Source organism: Myxocyprinus asiaticus, chromosome 4 (genome assembly GCF_019703515.2).
Source record: "Myxocyprinus asiaticus isolate MX2 ecotype Aquarium Trade chromosome 4, UBuf_Myxa_2, whole genome shotgun sequence".
NCBI classification, from domain to species: domain Eukaryota; kingdom Metazoa; phylum Chordata; class Actinopteri; order Cypriniformes; family Catostomidae; genus Myxocyprinus; species Myxocyprinus asiaticus.
The window spans coordinates 26,771,911-26,796,715 of record NC_059347.1 but is presented as its reverse complement, the minus strand read 5'-3'; the positions used below and the strand labels follow the sequence as shown (position 1 = coordinate 26,796,715).

Genomic DNA, 24,805 nt, shown 5'->3' with positions numbered 1-24,805 from the left:
TATTGAATTGTAAATGAACAAAACCCAATCTCCCTGCTCTAAACCTTAAATCTAACTGATAGAGTAATAAAAAACAAATGTGAGATGAAAAATGCAAGAAAACATCTTTTTGTGGTGCTTCTATTATACTTTCAGCTTATATATCTACTTGGGTACTCATCAGGACGTGTAATACAATCTGCACACAAGTGCTATGCTATATCAGTAACTATATATCATTCTGTAATTCCTATAAAGAGCTACCTTGCAATTTGAATGTGCTCAAATAAGCTTGTAAATGTATTTAGCTATGTAATGCAAATATAAAAATGTATTGCCTTACAAGTCATGTGTTATAGTAAAAGTGTTTTGAAGTCATAAGATATCATTTTCTGGGGAACAGAGCGATCTGATCAGATCTGCGTTTTAGTCATGATTTGTGTGAAAGTGAATAAAAGTAGTTGCTGTAGCGCCACTAGTGTTCATTTCAGCAAGAATCTGCCATGATATGTACAACGAGCCATGTAAAAAGAATTTTTGTAAAATTGTTAGTAAATAAAACGAAAGAAAAAAATGAACATAAATTAACCCAAATTTATATATTCAAATGACAGAATTGATCTACCCAGAAATGGGAAGGAATCCATTTGTCTAGTTATACTCAAGATCAGTGTTGGGGATAACACGATAAAAGTAATGCGCGTTACATAATCAAATTTGTTTTTCGAGTAATGAGTAAAGGAATGCAATATTTTTTATTTTAGACCATAATATCAGTTATTTTTTAAATAAAGTAACGTGTTGCTTTTTTACACTTCTACTGTCCCTGTATTGCAAGAAATCAGGAGTAAAAGTGTTCAAACTTCAGAGAGGACATGTAGTGCATGATTGGCATTGTAGTTCTACAGCGTTTCAGGCCAGAGACAATTTAGCAAGATGAGTCACTTCTATTTAAAAGAATGGGAGAAATTGGAATGCTATTTACAGCTCCCTGTAACTGGGAGAATGGGATGAGAAAAGACTCTGGATCAGTGATTCCGAGCAATGTTCTACATCGGTTGTGTACGCAGAGAAAATTTAGTAGTTTCTAAAAATATTGTAAATGTTTGTTTTATAATAAACACGTAGTTTGTTTCATGAAACAAACTGTTTTTATGACATTTTGGTAGCATTAAAAATTATTCCATTCAAGTTTTATCAAAATGCGCCTTTGAAGTTGTGGCGTCTGTATGCACCTTGGATCAACAAAAGATTGCACAGTGATGACTTAAGTGCAAAATATTTATTTATTCATCAGACTTATTCCTTGAACATGTTAGACTGGCATTCCCCACTTTATTTTATCCTGACTTCTGAAGAACATCTCAAGTTGACATTGTCGATGGGCACAACATATGGTGACAAATATGATGTAGGTTCAAGTGTTGACCTTTGCTGCTTTAGGTAAGACAGTGGTTATTCTTCATTATTCATATTGGCTGCTATGTTGATGGAAAAACAAATCATGCATATTCATGTTATTGATTCTTTATTATAAATATGACATGAAGACCTACTTTCTAAACATCTGTTTGTTTCTATGTTTTGACATGAGTGTTGTACAGTAGCTAGCATGACCTGTAATGTCTCTTGTATGGAATGCATGGCTTATTTGTCAGTGTTGTAGTCAAGACCACTGTAAAGTTTTAAGTGTGGGCTGGAAAGAAGGAAGCGGGCGTTGGCGTTGCAGTTCTTTTTATTCTCATGATTTCACTCAAACTCTGTTTTCCAGCAATAACTTTGGTTCACGCACATCCACTTCAGTGATAACAGTCAACATAAACTCATCAGATACAATAAAAGAAATAGCTTTCCAGTGTTCAGCGTCACTATGTGTGTGCGACTCAGACCTCTGTCTGGCTTTCCGCCGGCCTTTTAAAGCCCGTCTCCACCGTCACTGAAATGAGACACAGGTGTTTAGAGTCAGTAATCACCAGGTGATGGCTCTTACCACTTCAGACACATGACCACGTCCCCCTCCACAACCACCTAAACCGAGACCAAGTCAAGACCAAGACCAGAGTGTATCAAGACCAAGACTTTGAGGGGTTGAGACAAAGTCAAGACCAAGGCAGGGCGAGACTGAGTCAAGACCAAGACCAGATCAGTGCGAGTCCCACACTGCATGACACACTTACGATAAAATGTGGAACATGCAAACCATAGGCACGCCTCAAATTGATCTGAAAGATCCACATTCCCTTAAAAACACCCACAGAAAACAAATGAAGATTCCTCTTCATTCACCTCTTTTATACCATGAGAAATGTGTTGATAAAATAATCAAAAGGTTTTGCAGAGGTGAATTTGATGTGTGTGAATTTTCCTTTATTTTCTATGAGCAAATAAATACAAACAAACACTAAGGAGCTGAAATCAACTTAACCATCTTTATTCAACGCTCCTTTTCTAAGTTTTAGCATAAGTTTCAATGACTTAAAAATCACTCTGCGACAACAGGTGGAAAAATACCGATGCAAATAAGATCATAAATATAAACATAATAATTAAAAAATAAGCCATGACCTCTAGATAATTTAACACAAATCTAAATTTTTGTTTCATAAAACAGCGATTGTCAGGGACATAAGACAGAGTTTGGACATGAACTTTATTACCAACTGCTGGTAGAATCTCCAAGCTGCAAATGTAGTAACTGAATTAAGATTTTGCGCTGAAAACAGAAAAATCTTGTTTTGAAACATCTTAGCACAATTACCTATTTCTCAGGAAAATAGCAAATTGCTCTTTGCGGCACTTCATTACCATACAATACACTCACAGTTTGCACACATACACCCACATTTTGCGCGCATACACCCACAGATTGCGCAAACACTCCCACCCCTGCCCACTTGCACGAAAATTGCACTTAGAATTAGCGATCACACGGAAATTGGATAAGATGTAGTGCACAGTCTTTGCACATAGTGCTGCGCTTTGCGCACTCACAAAATTAGATCCCATTGAATCAATCACTGAGAACAAATATATCTTCTTGCTACACACCACAAACTCTCTTTTGTGTCTTTAACCCAGATAGCCTATTACAGAAAAAAATTATCAGACACAGAGGTTGCATGGCAACTTTTAAGACAAAAAAATAAAAAAATAATGTTTTTAGTTATAGCCATAAAAAAGGAGCCAGTTAGATCTGTTTGAATAACAACTGAACTCATTGCAATTATTTGTTTTGTACTCTCTCATACATTTTATCTTGATTGTTCATTGATTTAATGTAGTAGTTGTCTTTTTTCATGTATTATTTTAATTTGACTGATAATGAAACTGTATTTACCTTCTCAAACACCCACTGTCTCTTTATATACTTTAATTCTTTTTTTAAACTTATTTAGTTTAAAAACAATGGCATTGTCAGTGTAGATAAATAAAAAATGCTATTTACAGTTAATATGTCTATTGTGGATGTATTCTTAATAGATGTAGTAGTAATCTTGAGGTTTTTGAAGAATCTACAGATGGTTCCACTACAGATTAGTTCATCAGCTCAAGCGTTTACATCCCTTGACTACATTCTGAGTGCTAAGTAGTCCGTTTGATTCATTTTGTCCGCTAGATTTGTTAGCATCTGGTCTACTGTGAGACAAGGAATTGTTGCATGAATGTTAAAATACATTCTCCTATACATAGATTTCACCGAAAAGAGTAACATTTTGGTGCTATTAAAACATTGCTCCTTTTGAGAGAGGCCTATTATCTGATTATCTGTTTGTCTCACCAATGCAGGAATGTTCGGAAACCTATTTGAAAACAATCTTTGTTTTTGCAGTTCCATTTGATGATGGTAGTGGCGTATTTCGCTTTAAGGAGGAAAATCATTATGCTGCAGTTTTATTCTAAATTAGTGGGACAGACCTAAGCATGATACTGTAGCAACTACAGGTATTATAAAAATGTGTAGAGAGTGCAATACTATGAAGTGCAACTGATTATTTATTATGGATAATATCCATTTTTTGAACCACATTTAATCTGTCTTTTGACAGATGGATCACAGAGGAGTGGGAGCACTGTACTAAAACTTGTGGGAGTTTGGGGTACCAGATCCGCACCGTACGCTGTGTGCAGTTCCTTCATGAAGGCACAAACCGCTCCATCCATAGCAAGTACTGCAGTGGAGAAAAGCCTGAGATCAGGAGACCATGCAACAGAGTGCCCTGCCCAGCCCAATGGAGGACCGGGGCTTGGTCAGAGGTAGGTCTCTCTAAGGTCCTTTTGTGTTTTGTTGCTGTCAGTACAGAATAATTAAGTGCTGACAATAGATTAAAATATTTAATCACGATTCAACGCATGATTTTTCATTGTTTATTCTGATTAATTGTAGATTTTGAAAGTGTTGAAATTTGACTCAAAATATACTTCTTTTCCGGTCAAAATGCATTATGTTCCTTTTTAGAAAAGAAAACATTATAAAGCAACAATGTTTTATTTACATTTACTAAACAAAGCCTTCCACAGTATAAAGATAGAAATGCACTAAAAGAGCATCAATTCAAGTAACATTAAACATTTACTCAAATCTAAGTGGGAGGTTAAATAAAATATTAGTCCCCATAAGTTGCGTATTCATTGCAATGCACATTAAATCTCTTAAACCCTCTTCATACACAATATTAATCAGCTTGCAGGCTGTGGCTATTTACTTTGGTACAACAGTCGATTCAACGATGATTCTTTCAACTTTGTACTCCACATAAAAAGTGCTGCAGAGAACATCTTGTTTTGCTTTTTGCGCTGGCACTGCCCACGTAATTATACTTCATCCGAATTGTCTGGTAAGACGAAAGCACAACGCAGTACAGGGGAAACCCATATGCTTCACTCCAGTAAGTCACGTGAAGGCAGCTTTAGTTTGCTGTGCATGTGATAGTCGACAGACCTTCCAAAGGAGAACTGCAACAAGCTAGCCTGATGCTGCGGTCCCTCATCAGTGCCATGTATTGTGTATTTAGCTTTTAGGTGATAGATTGACATGCTTCTGTGGTAATTAAATGTCATCTTTCAAAGGCCACAAAGTACTTGATTTTTGTCATTAGTACTTTATTTTTGTCACAGAATCACTGCTGTGCATTTGAGGTTCCGTCCTATTCCAACCAATGTTTAGAACTCACACAAAAAAAATTTCAGAATCTAATGATAAATTGGTAAATGCGTTAATGACTTTAAAAAAATGTGTTCAACATTTTACATTTATCACACGCGTTAAATCTTTAATTTCAACAGTGCTAATTATTATCGTTGTCGTGCCGGTTAGCACTGGGGGCGATTTGGGGACCTCAGTGGGACCACCTCCACCGGGTATCCCCCCACAGACCTCCCATTCCCCAGCACGCTCGCTTGCCCCATTCGCGTGCTCGGACGAGATCGCCGGCTCGTCTCATGGCAGGTTCGACATCTCGTCTTGCGCCCCGGAAGATGGTGAGTTATCGAGCGCAGCATCAGAGAGCGGGCTCGTCCGGTCTGACGCTGAGGCTTCGGCTGGGCTTCCTCCTTCGGGAACGGTCGCCCAGTCTCAGGCTGATGTGGAAATGACAGACATGCTTTCCCGGGCGGCCGCGAGGGTCCACTCTCCCCTGAACCCTCGCGGCTCGACGATTGATTCCTGGGCTCGGGGTGCCGCTCACAGCCGCGCCCCGCCCCCGTTCCTTTCTTCCCGGAAGTGCATGAGGAGCTGACAAGGTCATGGGAGGCACCTTTTACTGCCCGGTCCCGATCTTTCAGCTCCCCTGCTCGCGCTACCCTTGATGGTGGAGCGGCCAGGGTGTATTCGGTGATCCCCCAGGTGGAAAAGGTGCTCGGGGTGCACTTGTGTCCGCAGAGCGCCACCACCTGGCATGGGCGCCCGAAGCTCCCGTCCAAGGCCTGTAGGTTTACGTCGTCTCTGACGCTAAAAGAACTGCATAAGGGTAGTTCTGACCTGGGATTGATGCAGGAACTGCGCTCGGCGACCGACCTCACTCTCCGGGCGACGAAGGTCACAGCGTGGACTCTCAGGCAGGCGATGACCACTCTCGTGGTCCAGGAGCGCCACCTCTGGCTCATCTTGGTAGAGATGCGAGTGGCCGACATGGCATGGTTCCTTGACGCCCTCCCAGGTTGGCCTGTTTGGCGACACCATCAAGGAATTTGCCCAGCAATTCTCGACGGAGAAGCAGACGGAGGCTATAAAGCACATCCTGCTCCGGCGTGGCTCAAGATCCCGCACCCTGTCTGCTCGTCGCCAAGGGCGTCCCCCTGCAGCAACATCTCCAGCTCCACTGCAGCCCGCCCCCGTAGCCCGGCCCCGGCATGCAGCCCATCGCAGGAAGCAGACACCCCCGTCTCACGGCCGGCCGCCAAGAACCCGAGGAAGGCTTCAAAGCGCCCCTGAGACGGCGACACAGGGGCAAAGGGACCCATCTCTCTGGAGCTGGTGCACAGACCACTTCATCCCCCGGGGGAGGGCCGGAAGGAAAATCTTTTGTTTCTTTTTTCGCCACATGCCCCAGAGGCTGCAGTACCCAAAGGTTCAGTAAAAGAGCAGTTTCCTTGTTTCCTGGGTCACATGTCCGGTGTGCACGGCCATCGTCACGACCGCCATCCACCGTCCCTTTTTGGCAGGGTTGGCGCTCCAGTGGCGGACTCCCCGCCCCTGGGCGCCCAGCTGCGGCACAAATACCCCCACACGGGATTAGTGCCGATGGATCTTGGGGACAAGACTCCTCCTCCCCCCTCCTCGGCCAATCTCATGGTGGGCGACAGGAGCCAGATAAGTGCTTCGATGTCCCTCGACTCAGCACGACCACGAGGCTCGAGTCCCCTCGACATGGCACCTCGAGCTCCGCCCCGCCGAGAGGCCCCACCTGCCGGTACGTCCGACACAATTATCCCCTTGGTCCCCCTCGCCCGGAGTTTGGACAAGTGGCTCGCGCTTTCCAACCCGTCGCGATGGCTGACCCAGACCATCCAACTCGGCTATTCGATTCAGTTCGCCAGGTGCCCGCCCAGGTTCAGCAGCGTCCGCTTCACCTCGGTGAAGGGCGAGAACGGCGCTACCTTGCGTGCGGAGATCGCGACCCTCCTGAACAAGGGCGCGATAGAGCCTGTCCCTCCAGCCGAGATGAGGAAAGGGTTCTACAGCTCTTACTTCATCGTACCAAAGAAAGGCGGTGGGTTGCAACCAATCTTGGAACTGCGAGTACTGAACCGGGCCTTGCACAGACTCCCGTTCAACAGCACGGGACAGCGGTTCCACTGAAACTTTTTCAGAGGCTCCTGGGGCATATGGCATCCTCGGCGGTGGCCACCCCGCTTGGGTTGATGCATATGAGGCCGCTTCAGCACTGGCTCCAGACTCGAGTGCCGAGATTGGCATGGCGCCACGGGACACGTCGCGTGGTCATCACTCCGGTCTGTCACCGTCTTTTCAGCCCTTGGACCGACCTCTCATTTCTACAGGCAGGTGTTCCTCTAGAACTGGTCTCCAGGCGCGTTGTGGTCACGACAGATGCCTCCAAAACGGGCTGGGGCGCTGTTTGCAACGGGCACGCAGCTGCCAGCCTCTGCCTCGAGTTGTTGGCAATTCTGCTCGCCCTGCGGAGGTTTCGGCCGTTGATCCAGGGCAAGCACGTGTTAGTTCAGACAGACAACACAACAACGGTAGCATATGTCAACCGCCAAGGCGGTTTGCGCTCTCGTTGTATGTCACAACTCGCCCGCCGTCTCCTCCTCTGGAGTCAGCAGCACTTCAAGTCGCTGCAAGCCACTCACATCCCGGGCAACCTCAACATTACAGCGGACGCGCTGTCAGGACAGGTTACCCTCAGGGGAGAGTGGAGACTCCACCCTCAGGTGATCCAGCTGGTTTGGAGTCGATTCGACAGGCACAGGTGCACCTCCCAAGAATCCTCCCCACTGCCCGCTCTGGTGCGCCCTGACCGAGGCCCCCCTCGGCATAGATGCGCTGGCACACAGCTGGCCCCCTGGCATGCGCAAATATGCATTTCCCCCAGTGAGCCTGCTTGCACAGACCATGTGCAAGGTCAACCTCTGGAATCTCCATGTCTGGCCCCTGGATGGTACGCGGAAGACCTAAGCGGTCTACCACATGCTGTGGTAGACACGATCACTCAGGCTAGGGCCCCCTCTACAAGGCACCTGTATGCCTTTAAGTGGCGTCTGTTCGCTAAGTGGTGTTCTTCCCATCGGGAAGACCCCCAGAGATGCGCAGTCGGATCAGTGCTTTCCTTCCTGCAGGAGAGGTTGGAAGGGAGGCTGTCCCTTTCCACCTTGAAGGTGTACGTTGCCGCCATAGCAGCACACCACAACGCAGTCGACGGTAAGTCCTTAGGGAAGCACGACCTGATCATCAGGTTCCTAAGAGGCGCCAGGAGGCTGAATCCCTCCAGACCGCGCCTCGTTCCCTCATCGGACCTCTCTGTAGTTCTTCAGGGTCTACAGAGAACGCCCTTTGAGCCTTTGCAGTCAGCCGAGCTTAAGGGCACTCTCCTTGAAGACTGCCCTCCTGACTGCGCTCACTTCCATCAAGAGGGTAGGTGACCTGCAAGCATTCTCTGTCAGCAAAACGTGCCTGGAGTTCGGTCCAGGTTACTCTCACGTGATCCTGAGACCCTGACCGGGCTATGTGCCCAAGGTTCCCACCACCCCTTTAGCGACCAGGTGGTGAACCTGCAAGCATTGCCCCAGGAGGAGGCAGACCCAGCCCTGTCGTTGCTGTGTCTGGTGTGCGCTTTACGCATCTATTTGGATCGCACGCAGAGCTTTAGAATCTCTGAGCAGCTCTTTGTCTGCTTTGGTACACAGCGGAAAGGAAGCGCTGTCTCCAAGCAGAGGATCGCCCACTGGCTCATTGATGCCATAACTATGGCATATGTCGCCTAGGACATGCCACCTCCGATAGGGCTACAAGCCCATTCTACCAGGGGTATAGCGGCTCCCTGGGCCTTGGCCAGGGGTGCCTCTCTAACAGACATTTGTAGAGCAGCGGCCTGGGCAACACCCAACACCTGTGCAAGGTTCTACAACCGCCGGGTGGAACCGGTTTCATCCCAGGTAGTGGCATGCAACAAGCGGATAGCTGGCCGGGTGTATCACTTGCATATAGCGCCTTCCACCTCCCTTGAAGCTGAAGACGTGCGCCATTAATTCCCAGTAGTGTTCACAAACTTTGTTCCCTGGTTGACTTCCTCCGAGCCTTGTGGCAGTCGAGTTTTTGGAGAGACTCGCTGCCGGCCCAGTACACGCGCTAACTAAGAGCCCTGTTCTGGGGTAGGTGCTCCGCATGTGGCGGTTCCCTGTAAGGCTAACCCCATGCGATATATATCTTCTGCTAGTTCGTTTCCCTGCTGGCAAACTGCGTCTTCCTTGGGCAGAACCCCTCTGCCCCAGTCTCCATGTTTGTAGTAACTCCTCCCCCATTGGGCAGGATCTACCTTGAAGGCTCTCCACATGGTTGGAAAGACCAAGTGACGTATTCTTCCACTTAAATGTCCCCCCCCCCTCTTTGGGCGAGGTGTGGTCTCCACGGTGTCTTCCCCTTGGGAGGGACACCCCCCGACTAGACCTGGCGGCCCAGTCGGATAATCCCCCCTTCTTTTTTAGGGAGTGGAAAAAGAGCAGGGGAAAAGAGGCCATGACTGGGTTAAGCCTGTCTCTATCTTTTGGGGAGTCGACTTGTCCCCAAAAAGGGCCGTTCGACACTCATAAATATGTTGGGGGAGGTTACGTGTCGACCTGGTGTGCTGGCTATGAGGCACACAGTAGTCTGTCCACCACACACCGCCAGTTCACGTAACACAGTTCAGCCAATTGTGGTGTTTCGTATAGGGACCCCTAGTGTCACTACATCGACACAACGTCGAGTGAGTGACAGATAGGGAATGTCATGGTTACTTGTGTAACCTCCGTTCCCTGATGGAGGGAACGAGACGTGTCCCTCCTGCCACAACGCTGAACTACCCGCTGAAATGGCCGGACCTTATATCGGCTCCTCAGCATAAAACATGAATGAGTGGTTGCATACCAGTTCCTTTTATACCCGTTTGTCCGGGAGAGTGGCATGCAAATACTACTCGCCAATTTTCATTGGCCTTTTATCAAAGACCAGAGGTGTCTCGGGCTCCCAAGAGTGACCCCTAGTGTTACTACATTGACACAACGTCTCGTTCCCTCCATCAGGGAACGGAGGTTACACAAGTAACCATGACGATTTCTCATTACCCAACTGCATCCGAATTTGAATCTATTATCCAGGAATTGATTATCCTTTAGACTGTTTAGAAACCTTTTGATTTGCTTTTAAAGGAATAGTTTACCAAATATTGAAAATTCTGTCATCATGTAGTTTCAAACCCACATGTCTTTGTATAATATTTAAAAGAATAGTTCATTAACATCCAGCCTGCACCATAGGCACCAAATTTAATTTGAGAGCTAGCGTTATTTTCAGGGAATAGCGGATAAAGATTTCTTTTTTGAGCCTTTTTTGAGCTTGACAGACGTGGTCACTTTTAATATATGGAAAATAGCTGCATTAATATTCTTTCTAAATTATCCTAGTGTTCCATGGAATTATTAAACAGTAAACAGGTTCGGAAATAAATGTAAATAATAACAGAATTTTCATTTTTGGGTGAACTATTCCGTAATACTTTACAATAAGGGTCCATTTGTTAACATTCGTTAACAACATTAGTTAACATGAACTAACAATGAACAATACTTTTACAGCATTTATTAATCTTGGTTAAATGTTATCTTCAAAATATACTAATACATTTTCAAAATCAAAAGTTGTATTTGTTAACATTATTTAAAGCACTATGATCTAACATTAACTAACAATGAACAATTGTATTTTTATTAACTAACATTAACAAAGACGAATAAATGCTGTAAGAAATATATTATTCATTGTTTGTTCATGATACCTAATGCATTAACTAATGTTAATGGATGGAACCTTATTGTGAAGTGTTACCTACTATTTCTTTAAACAGTAAACAGAGATATAGAGCAAGAACTAGCACGCAGTTCGGTAGCGGTAATCCTCTATAGTGACCCAGCCTATGTGGTATTGATTTTGACCCCAAGCAAACAGATTAACACCTAGGTGTTAGAGCTGTGTCAATGAACATTTCACTTGTTGTTAGGAAAAATCAAGGCACATACTGGATAGATTTTTTGTATAATTATTGGAAAGGCTGACCATAAACTTGGTATGCACCATATATATTTTTTTAAAACCCCAGATGTTTTAAATTGTTTGCCAGTGGTAGGATGTCCAGTTTCACAATGTTTTACTTCCCATAACCCTCCATCTCATTCATCTCTCAGTGCTCAGTGACTTGTGGAGAGGGTGTGGCACATCGCCTGGTCACATGTCGCATTGGCGATCATTGCACAGGCGAGAAGCCAGAGTCCCAGAGACCCTGCAAACCAGGACCCTGCCATGGTAAGACAACATATACACCATTATATTTCTGAACCCGGCTAAGGATGTTTACTTTGTTGAAAGAATTGGTGGCCAGATTTGGGCTATTCAAATCTGGTTCTTGAAGGCCATTATCCTGCAGAATTTAGCTCCAGCCCTAATCAAACACACCTGAACATGCTAATCAAGGTCTTCAGGATTATTGGTGGCCCTCCAGGACTAGATTTGAATAGCCTTGCCCTAGATTAATGGCTGATCAGTTTCTGCTTTCTATTCAACAAATGGAACTATAGTTAAAGGGAAGGGCACTTATTACACAATGAACAAATTGTTCTGTGCTTCATCAGCATTGATGAAATTATACACAGTGCTTTTAAAACTTATTGACCACAGTGAATTTGCCAGAAAGCCTTTGTGCTCTGTGAACTTTTCAACTGCTCTCTGGCGACTAAGTTCTAACAACGTTTTTACCCGTCTCACATAATTTATTTAGACCCACATTATGTGTGAGAAAGCTCTCGAAAATGTTTAATTAGGTCATGTAATGCCTAAAAGCGTAGAACTACATGAAGTTTTGGCAAGATCTGTTATTCATAAATAATGTACTCTTTCTCAAGTTTAATTTCTTCCCACACACAGTGTTTTGCATTTCTGAATCAAACAAGCTAGAAATTATCAAATTTCCTTAAGTGTTTCAGAAAACAAGTTTATTGTGGTTAATTGCAGTCCCTGCAGTATACAGGTGCATCTCAATAAATTAGAATGTCGTGGAAAACTTAATTTATTTCAGTAATTCAACTCAAATTGTGAAACTCGTGTATTAAATAAATTCAATGCACACAGACTGAAGTAGTTTAAGTCTTTGGTTCTTTTAATTGTGATGATTTTAGCTCACATTTAACAAAAACCCACCAATTCACTATCTCAAAAAATTAGAATATGGTGACATGCCAATCAGCTAATCAACTCCTGCAAAGGTTTCCTGAGCCTTCAAAATGGTCTCTAAGTTTGGTTCACTAGGCTACACAATCATGGGGAAGACTGCTGATCTGACAGTTGTCCAGAAGACAATAATTGACACCCTTCACAAGGAGAGTAAGCCACAAACATCCATTGGCAAAGAAGCTGGCTGTTCACAGAGTGCTGTATCCAAGCATGTTAACAGAAAGTTGAGTGGAAGCAAAAAGTGTGGAAGAAAAAGATGAACAACAACCGAGAGAACCGCAGCCTTATGAGGATTGTCAAGCAAAATCGATTCAAGAATTTGGGTGAACTTCACAGGGAATGGACTGAGGCTGGGGTCAAGGCATCAAGAGCCACCACACACAGACGTGTCAAGGAATTTGGCTACAGTTGTCGTATTCCTCTTGTTAAGCCACTCCTGAACCACAGACAACATCAGAGGCGTCTTACCTGGGCTAAGGAGAAGAAGAACTGGACTGTTGCCCAGTGGTCCTAAGTCCTCTTTTCAGATGAGAGCAAGTTTTGTATTTCATTTGGAAACCAAGGTCCTAGAGTCTGGAGGAAGGGTGGAGAAGCTCACAGCCCAAGTTGCTTGAAGTCCAGTGTTAAGTTTCCACAGTCTGTGATGATTTGTGGTGCAATGTCATCTGCTGGTGTTGGTCCATTGTGTTTTTTGAAAACCAAAGTCACTGCACCCGTTTACCAAGAAATTTTGGAGCACTTCATGCTTCCTTCTGCTGACCAGCTTTTTAAAGATGCTGATTTCATTTTCCAGCAGGATTTGGCACCTGCCCACACTGCCAAAAGCACCAAAAGTTGGTTAAATGACCATGGTGTTGGTGTGCTTGACTGGCCAGCAAACTCACCAGACCTGAACTCTGTATTGTCAAGAGGAAAATGAGAAAAATGAGAAACAAGAGACCAAGAGACCAAAAAATGCAGATGAGCTGAAGGCCACTGTCAAAGAAACCTGGGCTTCCATACCACCTCAGCAGTGCCACAAACTGATCACCTCCATGCCATGCCAAATTGAGTTAGTAATTAAAGCAAAAGGAGCCCCTACCAAGTATTGAGTACATATACAGTAAATGAACATACTTTCCAGAAGCCAACAATTCACTAAAAATGTTTTTTTTATTGGTCTTATGATGTATTCTAATTTTTTGAGATAGTGAATTGGTGGGTTTTTGTTAAATGTGAGCCAAAATCATCACAATTAAAAGAACCAAAGACTTAAACTACTTCAGTCTGTGTGCATTGAATTTATTTAATACACAAGTTTCACAATTTGAGTTGAATTACTGAAATAAATGAACTTTTCCATGACATTCTAATTTATTGAGATGCACCTGTAGTACTGTACTCCGTGGTTCTTGGCTCACATTCATGCCATGCCAGTGTTGTGATCAAATGAGTCCGCTCGTAAAATTGAGCCCCAACCTGACGACATAGTGATTCCATTGGCTCAGAGAACTTTTAATTGGTACTCTATTCACTGCCTGAGTAGAAATTCCACAAAATGTTTTTATGATGTATGTCGACATAACTTTGTAAATACGACATGCAATGATTTTAAATCATATCTTACAGATAATAATATATATACAAAGCTATAGATTGTTAAATTCAGCATCTCTTGTGTATGGTTTTATATGTAAATAATTAGTTTAAGAATCTTGGCCACATTCAACCACCAAAATAATGTAGGGAAAAATATGCAAACGAACAGATTAGAAATCTGACTAAAATTTTCCACTATTAAATATGTTAATACGACAGGCTCGTTGGATCTGCTCACAATTTATATGCAAGGAATTTAGCTCAAAAGGGGAATTAACGATTGATTTGGGGAATATTTAAAGAATTAATGTTTACGTCCGATCAGCACTGACAAACTATAGCTGGCTAATAGCAAACAGACATTGAGTGACATGGTTGTTAGGGACAGAGTTAACATTATATTAGTTATATTGAAAATGGAAAGTTATGGGGTCATTGTTTAATAACTTTCCAGTATGTACTTCACAAACTAGTTAGCAATTTACCGAAAAGAGACTGCTCAACTCTGCACCGCCTAACTCTGCCCTGTCTGCAGAGCCACCGTCAGTTATAGTAGTTAAAGTAGTAGACCGATATATCGGTCAGGCACTACTAAGAACTGCCTTAAGTGCCTCCCAAGCCACGCCCACAGAGGATACTGAGGACCAGTTGGTCTCCATATAAACATTGGTTTCAGCCTTTAACATTTGTTGGAATGCAGGATTTTGCAAAAGGGATACATTAAAGCGCCAACTATATGATTTTTTTTCTCTGTATGTGGCAACACCTCTAAACTATCCAGGGCGAGATCTGAGACTATGTTTCCAATTGAGCAATCAACAACAGATGAAATGAGGGACTTAGATATAAAAAAAATAAAAGAAATCTATTCTAAAATAAATCTTATGGACTGATGAAACAAATGTATAATCTCTACCAGATGGGTTCAAAAGTCTCCAAATATCTGTAAGACCAAGATTTTTACACATCCTGTGAAGCATCAGTGTTGCTCTTACACACTTTTGCTTCACTATGATAAAGGACTGAGTCCATCAAAAGATTAAAGTCTCAATATTATATCATGAGGGGTGCCAGCGGCTTGCAACATCCCTTCAAGATCTATAAAAAAGCCCTGATCATCAGCGTTAGGTGCGTAAATATTAGCCAAAATCAACCTTTGCCCCTGAATTTCTGCTAAAACAATAATGACTCTTCCTAATCTATCATTAATCTGTTTGATACATTTGAAATGTAGATGCTTACTTATCAATGTAATGACTCCCCTGCTCTTATTTGAGCCAGCACTAAAGAAAACATGTCCACCCCCTATCTTCCCAAACTTCCCAAAAATGTGCGCATTAACCCTGCGCACGACAGCGCCAACCGGTGTCCATCCCTCTAAATAAAAACAGTACATGTATGCCTAATGAGACCCCACGACAACTTTGCCGTTGGATTGCTCAAGTCTGGTGCTTCTGTACAAATATTGTGAGACAGAATTACACAGCAAATAGGAGGCATAAGCACAAAGAATGTGTAGTTTCATCCACATAACTGTTCCGAAGATGTGTTCCTCCACAAAACAAACTCCAGCTGCTAGGCAGAATCAGCACAAAAAGAAACAAAAAAGGCACCCAGTTTCCTCGGACAGTCAAGTGAATGTTCAGTGAGTCAAGCCCACTTGGCTATTACATGAGTGCAACAAATGCCCTAATCAATCCATTGTTTTGCAAGAAATATTCCACAGAACAAACTCCAACCAATATGAGGCATAAGCACAAAGAACGTGCAGATTCATCCACAAACTGTCCCGAAGGAGTGTTATCCCACAAAACAAACTCCAGCCACAAGGCAGAACCAGCACAAAAAGAAACAAAGAAGGCGCTCAGTTTCCTCGGACAGTCAAGTGAATGTTCAGTGAGTCAGGCCCACTCGGCTGCATAGAGAGTATCACCAAGTCTGTCTTGGTCGCTAGCGGATTACCAGCTCTCCGATGACTCCAGATAATCGATCCGTTTCTCAACATCTGAAACTCTTGTGACCATCTCAGTGAATTTCATCTCCATGGCAGTGATTGTTCGTCGTATTACAGCAAGCTCCTCCAAGTCAGTAACGACCTTTGTCAGCATTGCAATCATGTTCAACAGTTGATGCTGAATCTCTTTCACCGCACTGGCCAAATTGAGTCCTGGGCTTTCGGCCTGTTGCTTAGGGGCTTCAACAAGAGCACGTAAGTGCCTTTTAATGTCTCCAGAGACCGAGGATTTTGAATTCTTTGACATATTGTCTTCCTAGAACAGTTAAGAATCAGAGTGTATCAAATCTCACCGGTTCATGACATAAAAAGTATTAAAACTAGCAAAGTGCGCAGAGCTCGCCATTCACACGTCCGACCCTCGCATGGTGTCACGTGACTCCTGGAACGCTGAGTCTTGAGTCCACTGATAAGAGTGAGGAAAATAGATCTTAACAGGCATCACATGCACTTCAAAAGTCAGACTAAAACAGTAATTAGTCTAAATAAATGTCATGTATATGCTTTAATCCAGCTGAAAATGTACAAGTCTGATTTCTTTTATGTTGGACTAACAGACCTTGAAAATGCAGTTGTTGCTCGGCTTTGTACAGTATGCGTACAATACACGTTTATTGAAACTCATTTTGCCTTGGCATTATATACATGCTCCAAAAGACAGAGGTGACATGCAGCAATGCAAGATATCATGGCAAATGCTAGGGACGTACATTTTTGGGACATATGAAATGATGGAATTAATGTTGATGCAGCTGAAGAAGCTGAACATTCACAAATAATTGAATGCAGTGTGCAATTTGTTAAACAAACGAACATTTAGGTCATTCATTAGCTGTCGAACATTTGTTGCAGGGCTAACAGCTATTTATCAAATAAATAACAAATTTGATCATCAGCCATCTGTAAGTAATTTTTCTGGACTTTCACGTTCCAGCGCTGCAAAAGATTACAGCGATTTTTACCTTCTATAAAACGGCTGGTAAAATAATCCCAGGTTAAGGTTAAAAGCCTGTGAATCTGCACTGTTCAGCCTGTGAGCCCCTGGCTTTAATTTAACTACTTGCATCCAAATAGGGCTTTACTTATTAGCACAATTTACTGGTGGATATGGTAAATGTATGCATTCAGTCTGACTAGAAACAGGGATAAAACGTATATCTCCTCTGGACATAAAAAATTAACGACTAGAAGGGGGAATATCAAAAGCAAAGGCAGCTAAATACCACTCCCCCCATTTTACTCTCTCCAACTTCTTCCACCGGTCCGTTTTGCAGTGACTTAAAAATCACTCTACGACAACAGGTGGAAAAATACCTTTAGGCCTATAAATTAGACCATAAATACAATTGTAAAATTAAACATAATAATAATAATTGAAAAATAAACCATGACCTATTGATAGTTTAACACAAATCTCGTAAAAATATAAATACAAATTTCATATAAGACTCTTATATTTGATTTTCAGGGACATAATTTGATGTTCCACTATATTTTCAGAGTTAGGACATGAACTTTATTACCATCTGCTGGTGGAATCTCCAAACTGCAAATGCAGAAATTGAGTTTAAACTTTGCGCTAAGTTAAGACGGGGTTTTCAAACGTCTTAGCGCAATTACCTATTTCTCAGGAAAATTACACTTTGTGCCTCTCCATTAAAATACAATACACCCACAGTTTGCGTGCATACACCCACAATAGCGCAAACACTCCCACCCACGCCCACTTGCGCTGGCACAAAATTTAGCTTAGAATTTGATCTCTCATGAAAGCTGGATAAGACGTTGCGCACGGTCGTAGCACAAAGCGCAGCGCTTTGCATGCTCACGTAAATAGAGCCCATATTTGAAAATAATTTGATTTGATTTTTTTTAAATGCATGCTCTATACTTGGAAGTACATGTAACTTAACCTGTCCTCAGCAAGAGGTCACAATGTTAAACTGCCAAACAAAGTGTTTAAAAATGCAACCAATTCATAAATATCAAATGAAATGTAGGGATCTGTAAGATATCAAACAATACATAAAGTAAACTTTAAATTATATTTTCCACCTAAAATGCCTTTCAAAGTTGTGTTCTCACTTTGCGTCAACTCTGTCAAATTGTTTTATAATCCTGAATAAATCAGACAATGTCATGGTCAGCTATAACTGAGTACCCCTTTCCCACCACCTGCTCATGATGGATGCAACTGTAGGACACGTGGTCTGGTAAGTTTATATATATATATATATATATATATATATATATATATATATATATATATATATATATATTTTATTATTTTAAACAATGTTTAAGTCTCCGTGCTTACAGCTTTAACATGTCAACACCGTCATCCCTTGATCATTTCTGTTAAGAATTGTGGAATAATTTTGCCATTTTAGTTTAGGTTATAGAGGCAGCTTCAACTGCCTCTATAAAAAACAAACAAACAAAATGGCTCCAGTGTACAACACATGGTTAAGATGGAAATATATAAAATGATGTCAACTCAGTCAGAATTTTTTGAATATTGTTAAAACAGAAAAAATAAAATGAATGTATTTGATCAGTTAACTCCTTTACTGATTTTAAAGTCATACTCCTTTTTAGATAAATAAAGACTTTACAGTCTTGTTGGATGGATCAAATTAAAATAGCATGCTTTTTAGTGTGTCTGACAGAGTTGACAAAAATTACAGTAAGATGTAAGTTATGGAGTGAATACATTTCAATTTTCAGATAAAAAGCATTTATATAAAAACCTGTTCCCTTACATGGTTCGTTAGCTGAGACATTTGTCTACAAATGCATCCATTTCATTATTCATCATTAATTTAGTATTAAAAAAGAAAAATTAAGATTTAAAACATGTTTTGTCCCTTATCTCAAGAATCAGTGAGCTCTATTATAACTGCGCATAAATGTACTGACTGTGAATAGCACTTTCTTACATCTGCTTGCATAATACCTCTTTAAATTCTCATTTAATAGCTTGAGTCACACTGGAATGAAACCACACCTATCTCAGTGGAAAGTAAACAAACCCCCTAACCTTTACAAATGGTACTCTTACGACACACTGCAGATTTTTTTTAGATGTGTATAAAGTGGGGCTCCTTAGGGAGCTAGAGGCATTTTGCATCCTTTCATCTGTAATAAAAAATTTTTTTTTTAAAAAAACAGTTGGTGGTTCACCTGGCAACAAATAGTCTGTAGTCCAACTTTGGAAAACTGGAATGGCTCTGTTAAGACCATTGGCTGGTAAATGCTGTCGGCTAATAAATGTAACCTGTGAGAATCCTCCAAATTAAAGTTATAATACTTTTTTTGTCTTCTAGGAACATTCAAACACATAACAGAATGCTTTTTTAGATGTATTAATTCCAAAGATTGGAATCTGAAATGCAATCAGACATCCTCCCCTGCAATCTCTAGAAAATCATGAAATTAAATGCTCTATCCTGTAATCGCAAATGACTGTGATTGGTCCATCGCTGTTAGCACTAAAAAAAGTACATGTACCACATGTTCTCTTAAGCAGTGGTCTGGGTGAAAACAGCTTGCACAAAGAATGTCTAATAAACATTTCATCAGCAATATGTAGCGTATAGTTAATCACTTTAAAAAACAAATTAATGTAATATTCTCTTTCCAACTGATTACATCATGGGAAAGAAAGCATTATTGTAACTGAGCAATCAGAATCTTTCTCCATAGATGGCCATTCAAAAACTGCTGTGTATTGTGATTCAAAATTTGGCAAGCAACATAGTTTCTAGTGAAGTGCTTGGGACTGTGCGCGTTCTGGTGGTGCCATGGCATTTACAGCTCAGGGTATTGGCTCAAAAACATTTGTGTCCAGAACTGAGTGCCCATTAGCAAAAATGGCAGATTTTAAATCAAATACTTCTGCCAACCGAGCAACTGCCATTGAGATGAATGGGGAATTTTAGTTATTACAGACCTCACTGAACAGGGCAGTCAGAGATCCTAAAACAATAGAAAAAAACAGTGGGAAGCTGGATTCAAACTCAGGTTGCCCACACATAAGTGGCTCCACCACACAATGCGCTGAAGCATCTGCCAGGCCACATCTGAGTTTAAGATGGACTTCAGAATTTCTTCTTTCACAGATACACAGTTGATTAAAGATTGCAACAACCACCATTGAAAAAATCACTAATTATGTAAAACAATTTCACTTGCATTGTGGGCAAAACTGTCACAGATAATCATTGTACCTGGGTAGACTATTTTGATGCATGTGTGTATGAAGCAACACAATGTCACCATATTTGGTAATATTGATGATATAAAGACCCTGAGTATTTTAAATCACTAAATTGGAAATCACTTCTTTGAGTAACTGCTACAAAACTGCACAGAATAAAACCTTTCTGTTTCTAAAACAGATGAGCCATGTGGAGGAGACAAGTCTATATTCTGTCAAATGGAGGTTCTAGCTCGTTACTGCTCTATACCAGGCTACAACAAGCTCTGTTGTGAATCCTGCAGTAAGAGAAGTGGCACATTTGCTCCTCTTCTGCACGAAGCTACTGAGACGATGGAGGAAGTTCACTTCAGTTCAGCCTCCCAACTTCTGGAGACACTCTCAACATCAGTTAGTGAAACTCTGAAAGTTCCTTACCAGAACCAGCGGGGATCCAAGTCACAAAGCCGACTTATAAAGCAGACTCCCACACCCCCACCTCGTAAAGCCAATACTGAGAACAGCAAGACTCAAAAACACCTCAAACCTGGTGCTAGGAACCTGCCTGCAACGTTGATGCTTAGCCAATGGAATGAGAAAGCCGCTAAAGACACACCTTGGCAGTTGGAAAATTTCCAGGAGAGTCAGTGGCCAACAGCATTATCTGAGGTAGAAAGATGAAGGTCTTTTATTTCCCCTGGACTATCTCTGTCTTTCTTGTTTTTTTGTAGATATAGACTTTTAACATTCATCTTTCCCTTCAGATCGTCCCTCAAGATATTTAAAAGTTAGAGAGAGTAAAGTGCTGGTTCACTTTCAAATGTTTTCAATTTCCCCTATCAGCAGTATTTGTTTTTTAAAACACACTTGTCAATCACACTATTGTGATGGGGAATGTGCCAAAGTTCTTACAAAAGCAGTCAGAACCTCGCAGCAGCTTGGTCTATGGGGGTTTGGCAAGCTTACCGTACATGAAGAGATTCCGGTGGTGCTTGTTAGGAAATTGTTGTAGTTTTTGAATTTTTTTTACAGCTTTATTTTTTACCAGCTCCAAACTTGGAATTGTTTGACCAATTAATATTTATGAACATTCCTGTAAATACTGTATATGGAAAATGTCAGTATTATTATTATTATTATTATTATTATTCAAAAAACAAGAGAATTTTTAAAATATGAGATTCAGGATCATTATTGGTGATTTTATATTAAATAGTCATTCTTAAGAACACTTTAATAATATGTTAGGAAATGTACTATCAGCCATGAGTGAAGCACTGTAGAATGTCTTTCAAAATGGTGCAAGCCATAGGAAAAAGATCCCAATATACATCAGAGAAATAACATAAAAATAGCCATAAAATATTTACTTTTACTTCCAAAAGTGTTTAATTCATTCTTGAATTAACCTCTCAACCATTCATCAATCAAATGAATTCTGGTAGACTGTGAAACCTGTCACTTTTTTTGTTTTCTTCCTAATGTCTTTTTTTAAACATGTTCATGAAGAACTTAATTGTCCCCAACATGTTTTCCCATTCATTGTTGGTCATAGTTGAGGCCTCTCTTAGATGTTTATTTTATTTTTATTTTTTTTATCTTGTCTTATTGTATTATCCTCTGAAGCCAGAACTTTTAGCCAACAAAGAAAAAATGTCAACACCATGCCGACAGCAGCTTTATCAGTGATGTAGGAGATCCATCATTTGTATCGTGAGATTAATTGAATGTTTAAGGCTAGATTTTGAAGGAGTAAAGCTGGACATTCTGGGGATCTTATACTGTACAGTGAAATGCTGCAGAAGATATCTCACTTGTCCGAGGGAGAAGAAAGTTATTTATTTTTGTAAACGAGGGATAGATCTCAACCACAATACATCGACTGCAATACCAAGGGAACCAGTTAATCTATCAGTGGAGTTCAGATGTTCAAAACCATACAAATGTTTGTCTATGTGGCACTGCATAGCTTTTGTATATACCATTGAGAACTTTAGAGTATTTAATAAGATTTGAAGTTCAAAGTCATGTTGTATGTGCAACTATATCTGTTATTTCATACCAAACAATTAATTCAAACTCACAGTCAGTTTATGTAGAGTGAAGCTTCCATTGAATTGCAACAGTAGCTCACAAAAGTAAAGAAACAAACAATTCAATAAATAAAAGTAGACCTATGAATAACCTTTTTGTTGTCATTTAAACTTGCATTTTAGAGACAACAATAAAACACATGCTCAGTTTTTGAGATGTTATAATAAAGGAAAGCTGTTCCACAACAGTTTTAGAATAGACATAGTGTAGAGAAAATTCTAAATGACAAAGTTACTTAATAACTGACAAAGAAAATTATAACTGGAAAAAGCTGTCAGTAACAGTGGTTCATTTTGTCCTTCACCCACAAATCCTACAAAAAACTGTGTTTTACAGTTAATTCGTAGCTTTATCTAATGACAAATGTCAAAATTATTGTGCATTTTGATCTTCTAGAATAGACAATAGACATATCTTAATACAGATGGTATGATTTGTCTTTGTAAACCTCATTACATTTATGAAAGTTGAGGTGAACAGTGTGTGCATCACAAAAAAAAAGTTGTAATTTTATCGTTGTTCATTATCTACCAATGAAGAATTCACTGCTAATAATATTCACCAGCTTTCAGAGATGCAAATTAATGCAAGTGAAAGTAGATGGTAAATTGACAATCCCTGAGCCACAGACAGACATACAATATAAAATAAAAAGTGTATTTATCCCCACATTTTCATGCCCATATAAGTATTAATTATTATACATTTTTCTCTCCCCTTTTTCTCCTCAATTTGGAATGCCCAATTCCCAATGCGCTCTAAGTCCTCGTGGTGGCGTAGTGACTCGCCTCAATCCGGGTGCCGGAGGACGAATCTCAGTTTCCTCCGCGTCTGAGACCATCAATCAGCGCATCTTATCGTGTGGCTTGTTGAGTGCGTTACCGTGGAGACCTAGCGTGTGTGGAGGCTTCACTCTATTCTCTGCAGCATCCATGCACAACTCACCACACGCCCCACCGAGAGCGAATCACATTATAGTGACCACGAGGAGGTTACCCCATGTGACTCTAACCTCCCAAGCAACCGGGCCAATTTGGTTGCTTAGGAGACCTGGTTGGAGTCACTCAGCATGCCCTGGATTCGAACTTGCGACTCCAGGGGTGGTAGTCAGCGTCAATACTTGCCCATATAAGTATTAATTAATATTCTGGCATACAAAGTCACTTTCAATTGCAAACTGCTTGCAGTCATTTCTTTTTGTTTTCATTTGTACTTTTGTTAGTTATAATGGAAGTGTACACTACTGAGGCTGTTTGTTGTAATGGGGAGCACATAGCAATAAAGAACGTAATAAACATCACACTGTCTCTTGAGTACACTTTCAGGTTTGCTTTATTGTTTCATTAAAGATTAATCAAATTTTTTATTTGACTTTTTTCACTATTGTGCCCTTAAAGACCCCAATTAAGTTTTTATTATTATTATTATGTTTTTTTATTCTTTAATCAGAATTGCTTTATAATAATAATAATAATTCCTTACATTTATATAGCGCTTTTCTAGGCACTCAAAGCATGTTACATCATAGCGGGGGAATCTCCTCAACCACCACCAAATGCTTGATCTCCAAAATGATACTGTTGTACAAACATATAACCTTTCCAAACATACAAATATAACTTAGCAAGCATTCTGTATCCTCAGCTATCCACCACTATAGCCAGTAAAGTGATTTGTAAGAAGAGACAGCATATGCTAAAAACACATTTTTAATATGCATGTCAAATATTTGTTAAAAGTGCATTTGTAATTCTGTTGTGGAAATTACCCGAATATTTACTGTAAAGAGGATGTGTCCTTCGCATGCCTTTCACATGTGAAAATATCAACAGAGATGCCCAATTACACCGTTCATATGAAACATTAATAAATCCCACATGGTTTTCACTACAAAGCTTTTAATTGGATCAAATGTACAGTATGCTGTATAAGGATATGTTTGTTTGAGCATTGAGGCCCACTTTAATTCAGTCTATTCTTAGTTTGTGCCTTTGTCTTCATCACAACACCAAATTAAATGCTCTGGAAATTGTGCTTGATTGAAATTTCTTATTCTGTCACAGTGGATGCTCATATACAGACCTCCCGGTATTAAATTATAACATTTGGGCAAACATTGTAATACAATATTACATTTCTTGAGAGTGCTACTCTGGGGCTATACATGATGTGTTCACAGGGGCACAATAATGCACGGGCTTAAACGGGCTGAATCCCAAGGGCCCTCAACTCCCACAAGGGCCCCATTCTACATTTTACTTTCAGGAGGGCCACCACCCTACTTTCCCACACAGAGACAGTCTGCAACACATCCACCCCCCAACCACCACCATGTTGGACAATTGGCAGGGGGGCCCAGCAGAACTGTGAGCCCATGGGCCCCGGGGTACATTAGTGTGCCCCTGTATGTTCATATAAAACAAAAAGAATATCCTCAGTTGCCAGTTCATTTTCGAGTTTTACATGCCTTAAAGCTAAAAATTATTAGGCTCTAATTTTTGTAAAG

The 24,805-nt window shown here is 41.1% G+C and overlaps 1 protein-coding gene across 1 annotated transcript in view; it reads left to right on the top strand.

Annotated features, from left to right (window-relative positions):
• The window catches only part of LOC127434483 (A disintegrin and metalloproteinase with thrombospondin motifs 3-like), a 217,127-nt gene extending 192,823 nt beyond the window's left edge, over positions 1-24,304 (top strand). Inside the window, exons 20-23 of the mRNA XM_051687301.1 lie at positions 4,026-4,233; positions 11,374-11,491; positions 20,408-20,874; positions 23,063-24,304. Of these exons, the coding sequence (XP_051543261.1) occupies positions 4,026-4,233; positions 11,374-11,491; positions 20,408-20,874; positions 23,063-23,134 (865 nt within the window). The 3' untranslated portion in view covers positions 23,135-24,304. The remainder of the gene's footprint in view (positions 1-4,025; positions 4,234-11,373; positions 11,492-20,407; positions 20,875-23,062) is intronic.
• The last annotated feature ends 501 nt before the right edge of the window (positions 24,305-24,805 follow it).